Genomic DNA, 15,471 nt, shown 5'->3' with positions numbered 1-15,471 from the left:
GACAGGAGAGATATTTATTTTTCACACTTTATTCTAATTCAGTTTAGGATAGAGGTTTAGTTACACTACAGTTAGGAAATTGCTCTCACTAAACTGCTAGCAGCAACTTATACAGACAGCTATAGAATTGACAAGTGTATTTTTAAGTTTGGAACACCAAGATATTCACTCATAGCTACCTATGTTCGTGTGTTCACATACTTATTAAGTATATTTATTCATTATTTGGTAAGATATGTGATCTCTCCACATCAGCCAACTTGCCTCCAATGTGAAGAAACTGACATTTTATTCTTGCATAATTTATTAATTTTTGCAAATATAAGTCAGGTTCTCAACACAGGGGTTCATAGCTACTTTTTTGAGCTGGCTCCAAAAAGCAGTGTTTTCAAATGGTAGTAAAGTCTTTTACATGATCAACTGATAAGCAAACAGAGGAAAAAAAACACATCAGCTTTTTTAGCACATGAAGACTTCTTCAGACATGATTCAGGCAATGCTAACTTCATACTGGGTAAGACTGCACTGAGTTTAACCTACTACTCAGATGGAAAAGTGTGAAAGAAAAAGATAGTTAATATCTGGGGAGCAGAGGAGAATATTCACAAGTACATAGGTTATCTCATCACTACCTCTAGCACAGGTAATTATCATATATAGAGAAGCTATGGACTTAAGCTGTAGGAGGAAAATCATATCATTGAAGAAAGTTTATAACCTTGATAAGTACATGACTTTTTTTGTTCCAGTACAGCAATGAGTTTAGCTCCCTGGATCATTTCTGAAGGCATTTTATACACATTCTGATATTTTTTTCCCAAAAGTTAAATGAATACTTCTATCTTTTATTATCTAAATGTATTCAGTCCATGGCAAAAATTTGATTGCTCCCATATAGTTTTTGTGATGTTATTTGCTATAACAATCTTCTGCATTTGAGTAAGTAGGGAGGTTTCATCTACCCCCAATATATGGTCAGTGGTTTGTTTGTTCAATCTCTTGTTGCCAAGTATATTTGACCATACTAAGTAAAAACTGAAGAGTTGCCCATACACACTTGGCAGTATACCACCAGAAGAGTCCTGACTGGGAAGTTTAACTGAAGAAAATTAACGTCTAGAAGTCTTGAGGACACAGAGAACTTTTTCAATAATATGATTGCTATCTAATGTTGGAATTGAGCAGTGAGAAATAAATAAAAGTTTTTTTCCTAAGATCTTGATGTACTGTGTACTAATTTTCTCATCCATTTAGGGCAAAAATTGTCAGCAATAACAAGAAAGGTTTTTCATACTGCTATATTGTATTTTTATAGGTAGAAGGCAAGATGTAAACTAGATTCTATGAGGAGGCTTGAGCTTCACTTTTCTAAGGTTTAAAATCACTAGGTGTTTTTGCCTGAAATAGGAGCTGGACATGAACCAACAGTCTGGTTGTTCTTCTATCTTGCTCATCTGGTTGTATGACAGAAAAACCAGAAAGGTTCATGAGCACATCTAGCCTGATAATTTGATATCACATTGAGAAAGTTCTGACTAGCTCTGTGGAAGAAAGCAATAGAGAGCTTGCTCTTTCTATTTTTTTGTTGAAAAACCAAACCAAACCAAACCAAACCAAAACATAGGGATTAATGTAATCCAAAATTATTTAGAAGGCAACCCAGTATTATTCTGTTCCAACACAGGCACATACACACACATTTACTCACATTCTCCATAGAATTTCTATTAGAAACTTGAGAAACCATTTAATTTTTAAATACATTTAATTTTGCTTTCCAGCTTGAAACATTGTCATATCTGCCAGTTCTCCTAGTAGACCCGTTCCGATATTGCTTTAACCTCATTACCAGAAAACTGTATCTAATTTCAAAGCTGAATTTGTCATAATTTCAAAGGTTTCACTATCTTTTTATTTCATTTCTATTTTAAAAAGCCAGGTCAATGCTTAAGAAACTTTGTTCTAGCCTCTAAAGATTTTTTTAAATTAAGTTAATGACTTATTTTATTATGTATTTGTTATACTGTTAGTGTTGCACTGAAACTGGAAATTATTCTGCATTATGAGCTAACTATGCCTTGTACATGTCTGGCACTAGAAAAAAGGGAAAATAGACGCAGTTGCTTGTTGAGACCAGTGTTACTGTTTTTATTACTTCTGATCCTGAGAAGTGGTCATCTAGAAGCGCATTTTGGGAAAACAATAGTCAATTCATAGTATTAATTACTTTTGCCAGCAAACTTCCTACAACTATTCAAACAAAAATCTTCTTACTGTTACAATGCATATGCTGAGCCATCCCACCACCAGGATGAGAGGACAACTTGGTGAAGTAGCATTCATAGTCTACCCATAGTCTGAGCACTTCTTACTGACCCAACACTCAAAACTGCTCATTTCTCCTTAGTCAAAGCTTTCACTGCTATTTGGGCATAGTTTAGTAGGTATAGTGTATACACCAGGTTAGGACAAAAGATTTGTTTTTGTTTCATATAAACCATATGTTACGAATATTTAATATCTGTTCAGAAATGTGTTTTCTTTCTATGTTCTTTAATCACCTAAAAACTTGAAAGAGGTCTAACTTCATATACTCAATGTTAGAAATTAGTTCGGATTAGTGCAGAAATCCAGAAAGTAATTCAAACTCAGATGGCTTTAAGTACATTTTACAAATGTCTGTCTTTGTCCATTGACCATATGGGGAAGGAGAACAATAATTCCCTTCTTCAGACATTTTAGTTTAAGCATCCAAGTTAAATGAGCTGAATCTGGGCCTGCGTGGTTGCTGTTTTGTCCAGCTCTTTGTGACAGCTCCTTAAAAGCAGCCTTTTCCCTACTAACAGGACTTAAAAAATATGCTTTTATAGCTTTATTGGAATCGTTTTCCCACTAGCCCATTACCTTTCTGTGAGACTATAAAAGTAAACAGGCAGTCTGAAATCTCTAGAAAAAAAATAGTCAGGCAAAACATCAAGCAAACAGAATGAATCATTTCCATTTGTACTATGATATAAATGATAGTGCTATAGATGTTGGGCATCCTTAGCTTCAAATTATGGAGTTTTGAAGTTAAAAAATATTTAGTCTTTAGTATTTTGACCACAAATATGGAGAAGGATGAACAAACATTTTAATCTAAAGCTTTATAAACTGGAAATACTGATTGACATTTTGACTCCAGGTCAAGATGAAACTCCAAGAGTACATCGGACTGAATTCCAACAGCATGTCATCTCCAATATAATTCAAAAAAATATGAAGAGAATTAGTAAAGCCATTATCCTATTGTGTAATCTTAAAATCAATAGATATTTTGGTGTAAACTGCCAGACAGAAAGGTAAAATCATTATCTTAACACAAAACATTGCTTCATTATATTTTTGTATAAGTCTATCACTAAAAATCATGTAATTTAGTATCATATCTAATGCAACAGAAAATATTTTTAAAACATCAGACTGCAGTAGGCTGCGTTTAAACACTTTGTCACATTAAGACATCCACTAAATAGGAGAAAACACAAAAATGAGAATAGACGTCCAGGTTAAGGTTTCTCCAGACTGATGGTGACAATAGAATGACTCAAATCTATTTTTCAGTGGGTATCACACTAAATTTTTTTCTGGATAAAATAGGTCTGTCATCTCAGTTCTGAGCTAGAGCTAGTCTAAGTACCAGTTTTCTAGACAATTGTGTGTATGATTGGTAAGAGTTTTTTAGAGGTAGGAGCTTTTTAATGAACAAAACTTAAGTGTATTAAACTGAGAAAGTATAGTTGGGTAGGTAATTAAAATATGCTCTAGTAGGCCGTTGATATCAGAGGATGTGTTACTACTGTTGTCATGAAATATCATTCATTAGTTTAATTCTTGTATACATTACAATGTTTTTGTTCTGATTCTAATAATTGCTCGCATTTACTATGGTCTTACCCCTAAGAAGGCTTAGCATATCAATTACTTCCATGCTAAAAGAAAGGGATCTGGTAGTTGCCTAACATTTAGGATCCTGCAAGTTGAAACACCACATATCAGCATACAAGCATGTCATTACATAGTCCCACCTAGGCATAAAATCCTTAACAATTTATTCCAGAAATTCTTAAACATAGAAAAAAACCCCACACATGCAAACAAGCAGAAGAGTTTCTTATAAAAATACTTTCTTACATGCATATTCAAAGTGCCTCTTTTCATGACCACTTTTCCAGTTTTTAACATTCCTGATTGTTTAACATTAAACACACTTCAGGATTCTAGCAGCAGTAAATAATTTTTACCTGTCCATTCTTCTTTTGAATTAAGAATTATACAAAGTGCAACATTTAGCAGATAGGTGCTTTCCTCCCCAATTCTGCTAAGCAATGGATCCAGAAGTGAGAAAAGTGAGTAGCAGTCTACCTTGAATTTCAGCACTGCAACAAATTGTTTGTCTCTTGCTTTGCACTGTCTGCACATGTGGTATTTCAGGATGGGCAGCAGAAGTGTTAAGTGTGTTCTGACTTCTACAATCTACTCAGAAGACTGAGAATATGAAGAGTCCTCAGTCACTAGCACTTATCTAGAGGTCTGTCTCTGGGCTTTTATGCTCAGCTATCAAAGGTGACAAAGTTCCATGGTATTTACTATATTGTCATCAGTTGAGGGCTGGGGAGAAGGTGGGTAATTGTATAGACTTATCAGTGATAAACACCGGTCATTCACGTGTTCATCATTCATCTGTCAGGGAAACAACCTTTCACATACTGTCTGCTCTGATGTAAGAGGGCATTGTTTTAAAGGGGGAAGAATAAAAATGAGAAATAGTCCTGGCACTCAGAATGGTATGCATATTTTATATGGTTTGGTTAATGAGTTTATGAACCTTAGGCTATGAATTTTAATCCTGGCAGTGGCTATTGGAATTCTGAAAGTCACATATTGAGCAGGTTTGAGTTGTATTTTGGAAGCTGGTAGGTACAGATAATAGAGACAATTCCTAAAAGACTCCAAGTAGATAGATGGAGAGGGATGGATATAATAAAAGACAGGAAGCACTTCAGATCAGTGCCAGCTCTAGGTCAAAACTAGACAGGACACATGTGTTTGTTCCACATATGTTCTCTTACTTAAGAGCATTTTTTGTAAGTGTCCATTCATATCATATTCTAGAAAGCAACTGTTCAGAAAAAGTCATGCTGGTTTTAATTTTCAGCACCATACTGAGGGATACAGAGCAAAATTCACTATTTAGGGAGTCTTTACTTGGTAGTGAGAATAGTTTATATGAAAATAAATGAAAGGTACATAGACTTGAGGTTTAAGGACATATGTTTACCCCCTTGGATCTATAAGCAGTGACCAGTGGGTCTCATATATGCTGCCTGTATCCTGTGAAGCCTTGTTGCTTTCATTATACCCACAGTTTTATTGATGCCATGAATTATAAAGTCTTACAGAGAAAATGAGTCTAGCTTTGACCTGATTAAAATGCAGCAGGTAATAACATAAAAGAGGTAGGTAAGTGGGCAAGGGAACAAAAAGGTGTAAGTGATATAGGTTAGATTAAAACAGAATCAGAATTCTATGAATGCCATTTACTCTCGTATATAGTCCTTAGCATATTTTTAAACTGAAACATCTTCCCACATGCAACAATAATTATTAAAAAGAATGACAGAAGCCCTACTCTCAAGCTGGCTTTTGTCAAGTGTCTTACATCTGCACAGAAAAGCCACTGTCTAACTTTCACTAAAAACCATGAGCTGATAATCTGATGTGATTTTGTTCTGGTTTAAAAATATTTATCCTCTTCCTGAAACACAGAGACATAGCTCTTTGTCTCATTCCAAGGTTAGGGAGTGCTTTTTTAAAACTACACATTTGAGCAATAGTCAATTCCAGCTTCTCTGAGAAATCAGTGCAAGAAAACCTCAACAATTCTAGCCACAGAAAAGGAACATACTCCCAGTCCCATTGTACATAGGACAGTGTAATCCAAAACATAAGGTCATGATTACGCATGAGGAACACACAGGTGACCAACTCATCCATAAGAGAAAATTGCTGATGCCATACCCTATATCATTCTATGATTTTCCACTGAAAAGTCACAACTATACTTGTTGAAATGCCCTGAGCATATAACTTGTAACTATATTTATATATATAAACTCAAAAAAGTTTAAAATTGACAACAGATTAGATTCTGATGAATTTTATTTAAATTTAAGCTAGCAACCTCCGAACTCACTTCAGGTATTACTGTAAATGAATCAGATACAAAAATATCCTCTGAATTTCAGATTAACAGTTTCCCCTTCATAACCTGTTCCTTTACAGCTTCAGATCTTTCCCTACAGGGAAGTCTCACAGGAAGAAGAAGAAAAGCAACCAACCAACCAACCAAAGTACTTTTTCCAACTGCCAGTTCAGAAGTGAGGCAGACCCTAGGTCTAAAATGAAAATATAATTCTTCTTCAACTCTAATTTGGCTTGAAGGGCAATAATACACCATAAAAAAAGAAACAACATATTATCAATCATGAGATCTTCTTTGAATCTGTATTTCATAAATGTAAAGTTTCTGAAAATGTAAATGCCTAACTGCGCTGTAGTCCCAGACTATTTTTTGCTTGCACTGAAATAATTAAAGTAAGAGACATAATTCAGTCAACAGTCTGATATTCAGAAAATAATATATTTTTCTCCACCCAAAAATTATTTTCCATATACTTAAGCACACTTGAATATATTCATGCATAAACAAACCCCAAAATACCAGGGTCAGCTTTAAGATAAAAATAATATAAAAATAGACACAAACTAGAGAGGTCATCTGTTCTCTTTTTGGATGATTTCCCTCACCACTGCAAAATCAATACAACAATGTAGTACTCTCTTCTAAGCACTGACTGTTGCTGAGAGTGATTGCACGATCTGATGATTTAATGGATAAGTACTGAATTTTAACACAGCCCAAAACAACAGGAATTGAGTGAACTTTATCTTACTGAAGCAGCATCAATATCTATTGCTCTGTCATTAAGAGCAGTAGATTCAGGAATTTAACTTACTAGGCCACCTTGAATTGCACTGACTGTAGAAACTATCTGCAGTTGTAAACATGTTCTAGTGAGTACTGTAATATAAAAGCAGCTCCAAATGCAGAATGATGCAATCAAATGTGAAAGCTATGGAGACAGTAAATTACCAGTTACATTAATGATCTAATTAAAATAACTTTGAACCCAATTTGGTTATCTTTGGTTAATTTCAGCTCTTACAGCATTAAATTTTATAATGAATGATTATTACTAATGAAATCATTAGAAAATTATCTTTGTGTGTGAAAAAAAATGTATGTGTTATCACTTTACATTCAACATCATGTGAAAACAAATGCAATTAAAAATTATTCCTTATAGGAGTCCAAATCCATGCCAGTAATACAAAATAAAACCTTAAGAATCCTAAAGAATCACAAATCAGAATGAAATGCAAAAAGAGGAATGCTTTAGAAACCATCAGACATAAGTAGCAAGTTAACAGATGAGAGAAATAATCATTTAATTTCAAGCATGGTGTTGAATGACTGGCAAGAGTACTCAAGGTCTTATGTTATTTAAATACAATACGTCTGTAAATACTGACTTTCAGTTTAAATTCCAAAGGAGTTATGTATTTTATTGCTGTATTAGAATTAGTCACTGCTAATTCTCTAAAGCCTTTGCAAGATGCTTAATATATATACCTAAACAATGGCTATGATAAACAGCTGAAACTCATTCCTATATAAGCAATTTTAGTATATAGAATTGCCAACATATGAAATGCGTCTCAGAAATTTTGTAATATGTTATTGTGTTGTATAGAGTTATCTAATTCTATTTGGAGCAAAATCTATTACTTACAGGTATTCTGCTAAACAGCAGTTGAGGGTAAAGAGATTTTAGCTATGTGAAACCAACTGCAGGTTCAGGCACATTAATCTCACTGTGTAATACCTTCTGCCAGATGTTGATCTTAAACTCTTAAAGTTTGTAACACAGAATACATAATTATTAAGAAGAAATTCCAAATTTGAATTCCTGAAATGTTTCTGAATTTTGCATCAAAGTTCTTGGAAATTGTAATAATTAAAATATAATTTTCAACTTAAAAAAAAACCCAAAACATTAATAGATAGTGGTTGTAAAACGCTACTCCTAGAATCATGAAAATACAAATATTACCAATATTTATAATGTGCCTGATAATACAAGACAAAAAAAGAATCTTGCCTGTCCAAAAGTAATGGACTTAGATAATATAAGATAATGAAGCTATGTGAGGAAAACCAGATAAGATCAGACTGTTCCATGTATGCATCCAAAGTATATATGCCGATATCCACAGGCACTCCCATTTATTAAATTCCTGTGTCCAATATCACATTATTATAAAAAATCAAAATATTTAATTTCATTGACTTTTACTAAATTTCATGTTGCAATGACACAGAACCAATAAGTTTTGGAAGAATTTGAGAAAAAAGTAGCTTAGTAACTGTTGAGAGGCAGTATAAAGGGATAGCATTAAGAAAATGGGGCATCCAAAAAGATCAATTAGAGACAATATGCTATCAAATTACAAAGATTCTCATTTGAGAAACCTAAATGATTATTGATTAGCTCACTTCATTAGTTACAAAGCTAAAAACAACTAAGCTAATTCCAAGAGGAAAACCTGCAAAAGAAATACACTTTCTACATGGACAAAAATCATAGTGATCAATAAAACATACAGAGAATTAAGAAAAAACAAAACCTAATAGCTAGTTTCCAAAACCAGAACAAGATCCCAGAGTGAAACATTCTGCAGAAGTTAATCTTTAGGAAAACATTGTTCTTTGTTCTATTAATGATTTTTTTTTCTTCTTTTTAATAATGAAGTTCTCACTGCCTTTTCAAATGAGATATATAACTGTCCCTTCTTTTAAACATTATTCAGATTTATGTACAAATTAAAGTCAGATGGACAACACTTGTAAGTCTCTTAATATAAATTTGTGCAATTTCACCATTTAGGCAAATAGTTTTAATAATGATATTGATCTTCTCTGGCATGTTTTTACATCTTCCTATTTCTGTTTGCAGTTAAAAGCCTCAAAACAATAAGCAGAGTTTTCTTGGTTTTGTTTTGATTTACCTGAAAGACAGCCAGTGAGTGACAGAAACAGAAACAGTTTCCATGACAACCACATCATTGGTCGCAAAGGTCTTCAGTCCCTCTTTGTGCAGTTATTAACAAAGTTGATGTTTCTTCATTAAAGCTTAGCCTAGTGAGACAAAGACAAATCTCTATTAGAAAAATTAAAATATCATGCAATAATATGGTAGACAGTTCAAAAGACAAAGCTGGTTCTAATACAGTTGAAAGTCTAGTTCCAAAGAACTTTGTGTGCACAAGGGCAGGTAACCTAACAGGTAATCAGAGGGATCTTGTTCCAGTAATTAGCCTGTGTTAATACCTAAAATGTCTGTGGCAGTGCTTTGGATATATGTCTATGGATATCACCCTAAATCTGTACGTATGTTGAAGCCTTGAATTTTCAAAAAGCCAAATGCAGACAGAAGAGAGTACACATATCTTTCACAGTAAACATATTCAAAGCATGTAGTTTGGCATGTGTTCTTTTCCTGAAGGCAATATATTGACATTTGGTATAAAGCATTGTAAAAATGCTAAAACAAAAAAATAATTTGCTCTAGGAAAATTCAAGCATTTTTGCTACATGCAAATTTGTCGAAAATAATTCAGTTTTTGTCCAGTTTACTCATTGTGTAAAGAATCTACCAATAAATTTGAAACAAACACCATTTATACAGGACAGATTATTCATACTTATCTTCTTCTACCACTCCTCAGATTTTTGTTTCCTACCCGTCCCATGACTCATATGTACATCTTGGCACACTACATCTTTGATCACTGTGTTTTCAGCTATCACTTTAACAATGTCAGTAACTTTAACACACTGGAATTTAGAGATTTTGTGTTCAAATGACCAGAAACTCAATTCAAAATATGAAAAGTTTCATCTGGTTATGTATGGACATGAGTGTACTTCTGGTCTTTGACTTGAAAAACATCAATCTGCCAACAGAAAGTTAATTTCCTATACTTAATTAGTCATGTTTGTTTAGGAAGCCTTTGAGATCCTCTTCTTGGAGCCCAAGGAATCTGCAACCCTTAGAGGTTATGATCCACAACTGAAAGAACAATCCCACGGGACAGAGCAATAAAACAAAGGAGAATTTGCTTTGTTCCCCTACCAAACGCCTTTTAGGGATAATATGTCTCCTTCAGATTATAATCAGTTTAATTACATGCCACAGTTGTTGTTTCAGGGGTCCTATCCTGTATGTTAGAACACTCACAGTAAGAGAGCAGAGGCTAAATTCAACACAGTTGCCAAAAATAATAAAAAAACCCCAACATACTATAAGAGTAGGTTCCTACTGGGTTATTCCATTTCAACTGGTCTCTGGGCATCTCTAGTTGTAACCTATTTTGATAGTCTTTCCCTCATATATAGGGACAAACACATATACATACATAAACAGAGAGACACATGCACTGTGAGCACAAGATGACAGCATCTGCTTAGGTTGCTGATAGTTACTCCTGCAATAATCTAAAGGTGTAACTTGTCAGCTTTCATTTATATAGCACAGCAGGTATGGTTTTCAACACATTCAAATTCCCATTTAGGATTGTGCTTCCTTCAAGGTAACTCAGACCAGGCAATCTCAATATCTGATGTACGCATTAATATAAGCATCTCTGAAAGAGAACATAACAATGTGGTAGTCAAGTGACTTTACACATAGTGCCTGTAGCTCATCTACACCTCCACAGGAAACCTCCTCAATTAATTATTAATTTCAGCTGCCTTTGTTTTTCACTCCAGTGATAATCTGCTTTTCAGTCACCATGTTCCTTTGGTTAGTGAATTATCTTGTTCAGCATTCTTTGTTGTCCAGGCCTTTGGGAAATAAGTATTTTCATTAATATTTCATTTTTTCCCTTATGGCCATATCTGTTAAAGAGGGTAAAGCACAGCTTCCCACCCTCCCACCCCCAACTTTATTACTCTTTCTTTTTTCTTTTTTCCTTACTTCTCTTCAGCTGCTTTTATAATGGGGCAACACAGAAATTATGATAACTTCGTGATTTCTCTGTTGCATTAACAGGGGAAAATATACCAAATCTTCCAGCATTAAAGTGTGAGATTGTTGTTCTTATTAGTATTAGGTATTATTGTGCCTATTGGATCAGACTATTAAAAAATATTAAAGGTTGTGATTGGTAGAGCAGGAACAGGATGAGGAATAACTGGAGCCATGTAATTGGAACATCCAAAAAAAAAAAAAAAAAAAGATGCACTTATACACATTTCTCTTTGCATTCTTGAAACATGATGATTTTAACCTCTCTGGGAAAAAGGATATCTTTTTAATTAAAGTTTCATTAAAGACAGCAAATTATGACAACTTGTGCCAGATAAGGAACTTATAGCTAAACAGCTATAACAACTTTTATGTGACAGCCCTTAACTGTGACCTACATAACCTGAACTTATCAATGTAAAACAAACTTCAGTCCTGTTAAACACGCATATTAAAATGTAAAAGCAGAGCAGAATGACAGGGAGATGCTCTGAATTAAGTCATGAGTGTTGGACACTGACCTTCTTATTAGGATAGTTGTATAAATATGTTGTCTTATCTCAGTAGGAGAATTACTAGCAAAATAAGCAAGGGGAAAATATGTCACTGTATACCTTTTTAAAAATCTGCCTAGAGTTCTTTATTATAATTATGAAAGGATCTTGCATGTTTACTTGTTTTTTCAGGGATACCTGGCAAACACTTTACTGGCCATATGTACAAATGGAATTCATAGCAACATGGTAGGGTTATCATACATGTAAGAACAGAGTACAGTTCATATAGTCTGACAGAGATATTGATATTGTATATATGAGGTTACCACATGGTATGTGGGATAATCACAAAGGTACTTTCTAGGAAATAATAAAGGTAAGAGCATGAAAATTCTATATTTAACAAAAATAGGCATATAGTCCCATTTCTGCTCTAAATTTAATGAAGGGTTGTACTCTCAGCTTTACTAACAATGGCTGTCATTGGATCTTTTGGATCTCATTTTTAGACAGTCTTGGGTGACTGAAGAATTCCTTTATATTTATGTCAAAAAGACCAAAGCTGCTCTAAATCCATTAAGGAGAATATCTTCTTGCTTATAGAAAAAAGAAAAATAAAAAAAACCCAATAACAACAACAACAACAAAAAAAGGAATGTTATTGCAGATAATGAATATTCTCTTAAATCCTGTAAGAAAGATCTTGTTCTTAAAAGTGGCTCATTCTTAGAGTAACTTAAGGGCATATATAAAAGGAAAAATCAGTTGTTCTTGGTTTGAAAATCTTATTAATTTTCTGAATTTTTTTTCCTTCTGTGACTATCTCCATTCCAGAATGAGGAATCTTTTAAAATAAGCATGTACATTTTAATCTGAAGAATATAGAACAGAACATACAGTCAATTTACCAATGCAAAAGAAAATAGATGAAGATGCTGTTCAAAAGGATTTAAAATCATTTCAACTGAACAATGTCTTTTTGTTTTTTCCCCAAAATATAAATATGGACCTCAGAAAAAATTCAGTTGGCTTGTTTGGAACAGTTTGTTGGCTTCATTGGTAGTTCAGTGCAAGAAAAGAAAATTAAGTTGTCCAGAATATATTACATTCTACAGCTTTCTTTTGCATAACAGCATGATTTGAAAAATCTCTAAAGTCTAGTTTTCAAAAATAAGGATGGGATGTCTATCATTTGTTGATTTTTTTTCCTGTCCTGTTTTAATTCTGGTTTCTTCACAAAATATGCAGATTCAGTAGGCGCTTTTTTTTTCATACTGAGGATATGAATTTTCCCTAATGACAATTTGTAAAAATTAGTGATCTAAAATATGGTTGATTTATATAATAAACAGCAAGTAATTTATCTAACAAATTTAACTTCTTTTTCTTCACAAAGAATTAGCAGATGTCGTTTTCAGTGTTCACATGGCACTAATATACACAGTCCTTTGTTTTCCCCAGAATTTCTGCCAAATTGTTTTGCAATTTGTTTTAATTCTGTGTGCTGACTGTAGACAACTTACTACAACATTCACCACTGACTATGTTTAAATGAATTGTTTTTGTTAGTAGTGACAGGGTGGCTATTGTCTCATGGTTCTGACTCCCAGAAGAATTTGTAAATACTTATAGTATGAGTACTACTGCAATATTGTCAACATTAATGTGAAAGGGGCTTGAACCACACAGAGTAAAACCATGGTCTTTCTAATAATGATAATAATAACTTCTAGCATTAATGTTTGCTTCTGGCACTTAGGATAAATGTATATATGCAACTGCAAAGATATGTTATTTTTTTAATTAAAATAGTTAAGAAGTGAAGCTTTTCACATAGATACTGTGATACTGATATCAAAGTGCTTTCTTCCATTATCACTACCTCATTCCCTTTCCCATCATATGCATATTTATCAGTTTACCTATACCAACATGAAAGGGATGATTACTTAAATCCACATCCTCTCTCAAAGCAGTGTAACACAAGTCTTTGTCTCTTCAATGACTACACTGCTCAGAGGAAAGGATTTGACTTGCAACAAAGAAAAGGTCCCTCTGAAATATTTTTTTTTTCCTATATCAATATATATTAGAGGAAAGCTCAAGTCACTGGCACTTCAAATAATTTAATTTTCCCTCTCTATTAGAAAAAAGAACACACTCACAGGTGATGAAGAAATAACACCAGTAATAGGCAATTCTGATGTTCTACATGGACTTAGAAGGGCAGGAACTGAAGAGAATAACTAAGCTATTGCCACCAACATGACTGAATGGAAAGAAAAAAATAACATATCCTATGAAGAACAGATATAGTTACAGAATTTTAGATAAAATATTTAGGAAATATTTTTCTTCACACTTAATAAGTGGAGGATGTTAGCCTAAGGTGCACCTAAACTGCTAGTAAGATTCTTCAAGGTGGCAAAACTATGAAATTGATAAATGCAAAGAGCTAAATATCACTGGGTAGGCTTTCTATAAAAGACTTGTTATACTTTTGGAAAAAGAGATATCTATCTGAAGATTCAGTTTAAAGCACTGAAATGAAGCCTTCTAATCAACATCGAAGTCTCTGTCCCTCCCTGCACAACCTTTACTTCAACCAGGGCTTGGAAGATATGAATCAAATTGCCTCAGTCAGTGGTTCAGCCCGTCTTCTTTGCTCCCAGGAGTATCAGGCCTGGTAATGCTCAGTCCATGGAGAATTAGAGGCTTTAGAAAAGCAAAGGCTCAGATGTTACAAAGTTCATCATGAACAGAGGAGGTAACTTGGCTAGAAATTTTTAAAAAGAGCTTGCCTGTTGAGATTTCTGTGATGGTATATTTACATATAAAGTTAACTACTAGACCATGATTATGACAGACACTTGTTATAGAGAATATAAATAACTTCTACTGAGCTCATGTGTCTGCCTACTTTCAGTGAAGAATTAATTTGCTCAGTCCAAAGTCTTTTTGACAATATTATTTACAAAATGGTTTAATTTAATAAAAACATATTAAGTTAATATTTGATAAAAGTCATACCATAGACACTTTTACAATGAAATGTCGGTGGAATTTGTTATAGGACAAATGAAAGTGAAATGATATTAAGTCAATGTAAACAGCAAGGAGTCTTGTAGGATTGATTATCACCCCAAGGGAAGATAATTTATTTTCAAGGTTTAATAATAGTTCAATATACTGTAAAGAAAATTTAATAAAGCACAAGATTTAGCAGTTTCATAAAACAATTTCCGAGTTGTTTTATGAACACTTAATTTAAAGCTAACAATGTTAAAAGTTTATTCTGCAGTGGAACCTTTCCTTGTCAGGTTCCTCCTGGAAAGTAACCAGGATTTTCAATATCTAAATTAATATTTTATGAGTTGTTTTTTCTTTTTATTCATGATGTTAATATAGCTTTCAAAGATACCAGTCAAGTTATAGGAAGAAGCGTATAATGACAATCTACAAAAGAAGAAAATTGGCTATTTCTGAAATGTGGATTGATCAGAATTTCTATTTTAGTGAATGAACATCTGAACTACTACTCTGAAAAACAAAACAAATTATTTGAAAATGCTGAATAAGAGTCTCAACATGTCTATGAGTCCAACAGGTTCTGAATTATTCAGAAGAACTAAACTTGTTTTGAAAAACCACGCAAAATACCCATAAAATAAGAAATTAATATTGCATTAGACATTGATTATTCTCTAGTATTTGAATATATTTGCACATATGTATTTAAAAAAAGAGGGTTTGAATGTAAGATGCAGAATGTCTCCCTT

At 33.4% G+C, this 15,471-nt stretch overlaps 1 protein-coding gene across 5 annotated transcripts in view; it reads right to left on the bottom strand.

Annotated features, from left to right (window-relative positions):
* The window catches only part of CNTN5 (contactin 5), a 655,782-nt gene that overhangs the window by 356,252 nt on the left and 284,059 nt on the right, over positions 1 to 15,471 (bottom strand). For all 5 annotated transcript variants that reach the window (XM_042793009.1, XM_032991061.2, XM_032991057.2 and 2 more), the window contains one exon: positions 9,172 to 9,301. In XM_042793009.1, coding sequence (XP_042648943.1) covers positions 9,172 to 9,229 — 58 coding nt within the window. In that variant the 5' untranslated portion in view covers positions 9,230 to 9,301. The remainder of the gene's footprint in view (positions 1 to 9,171; positions 9,302 to 15,471) is intronic.

The sequence above is a fragment of the Tyto alba genome, unplaced genomic scaffold (assembly GCF_018691265.1).
Source record: "Tyto alba isolate M040663 unplaced genomic scaffold, T.alba_DEE_v4.0 Super-Scaffold_2, whole genome shotgun sequence".
Taxonomy (NCBI): Eukaryota; Metazoa; Chordata; class Aves; order Strigiformes; family Tytonidae; genus Tyto; species Tyto alba.
Note: the sequence above shows the minus strand (reverse complement) of the source record. Positions and strands in the feature narration are given on the sequence as shown.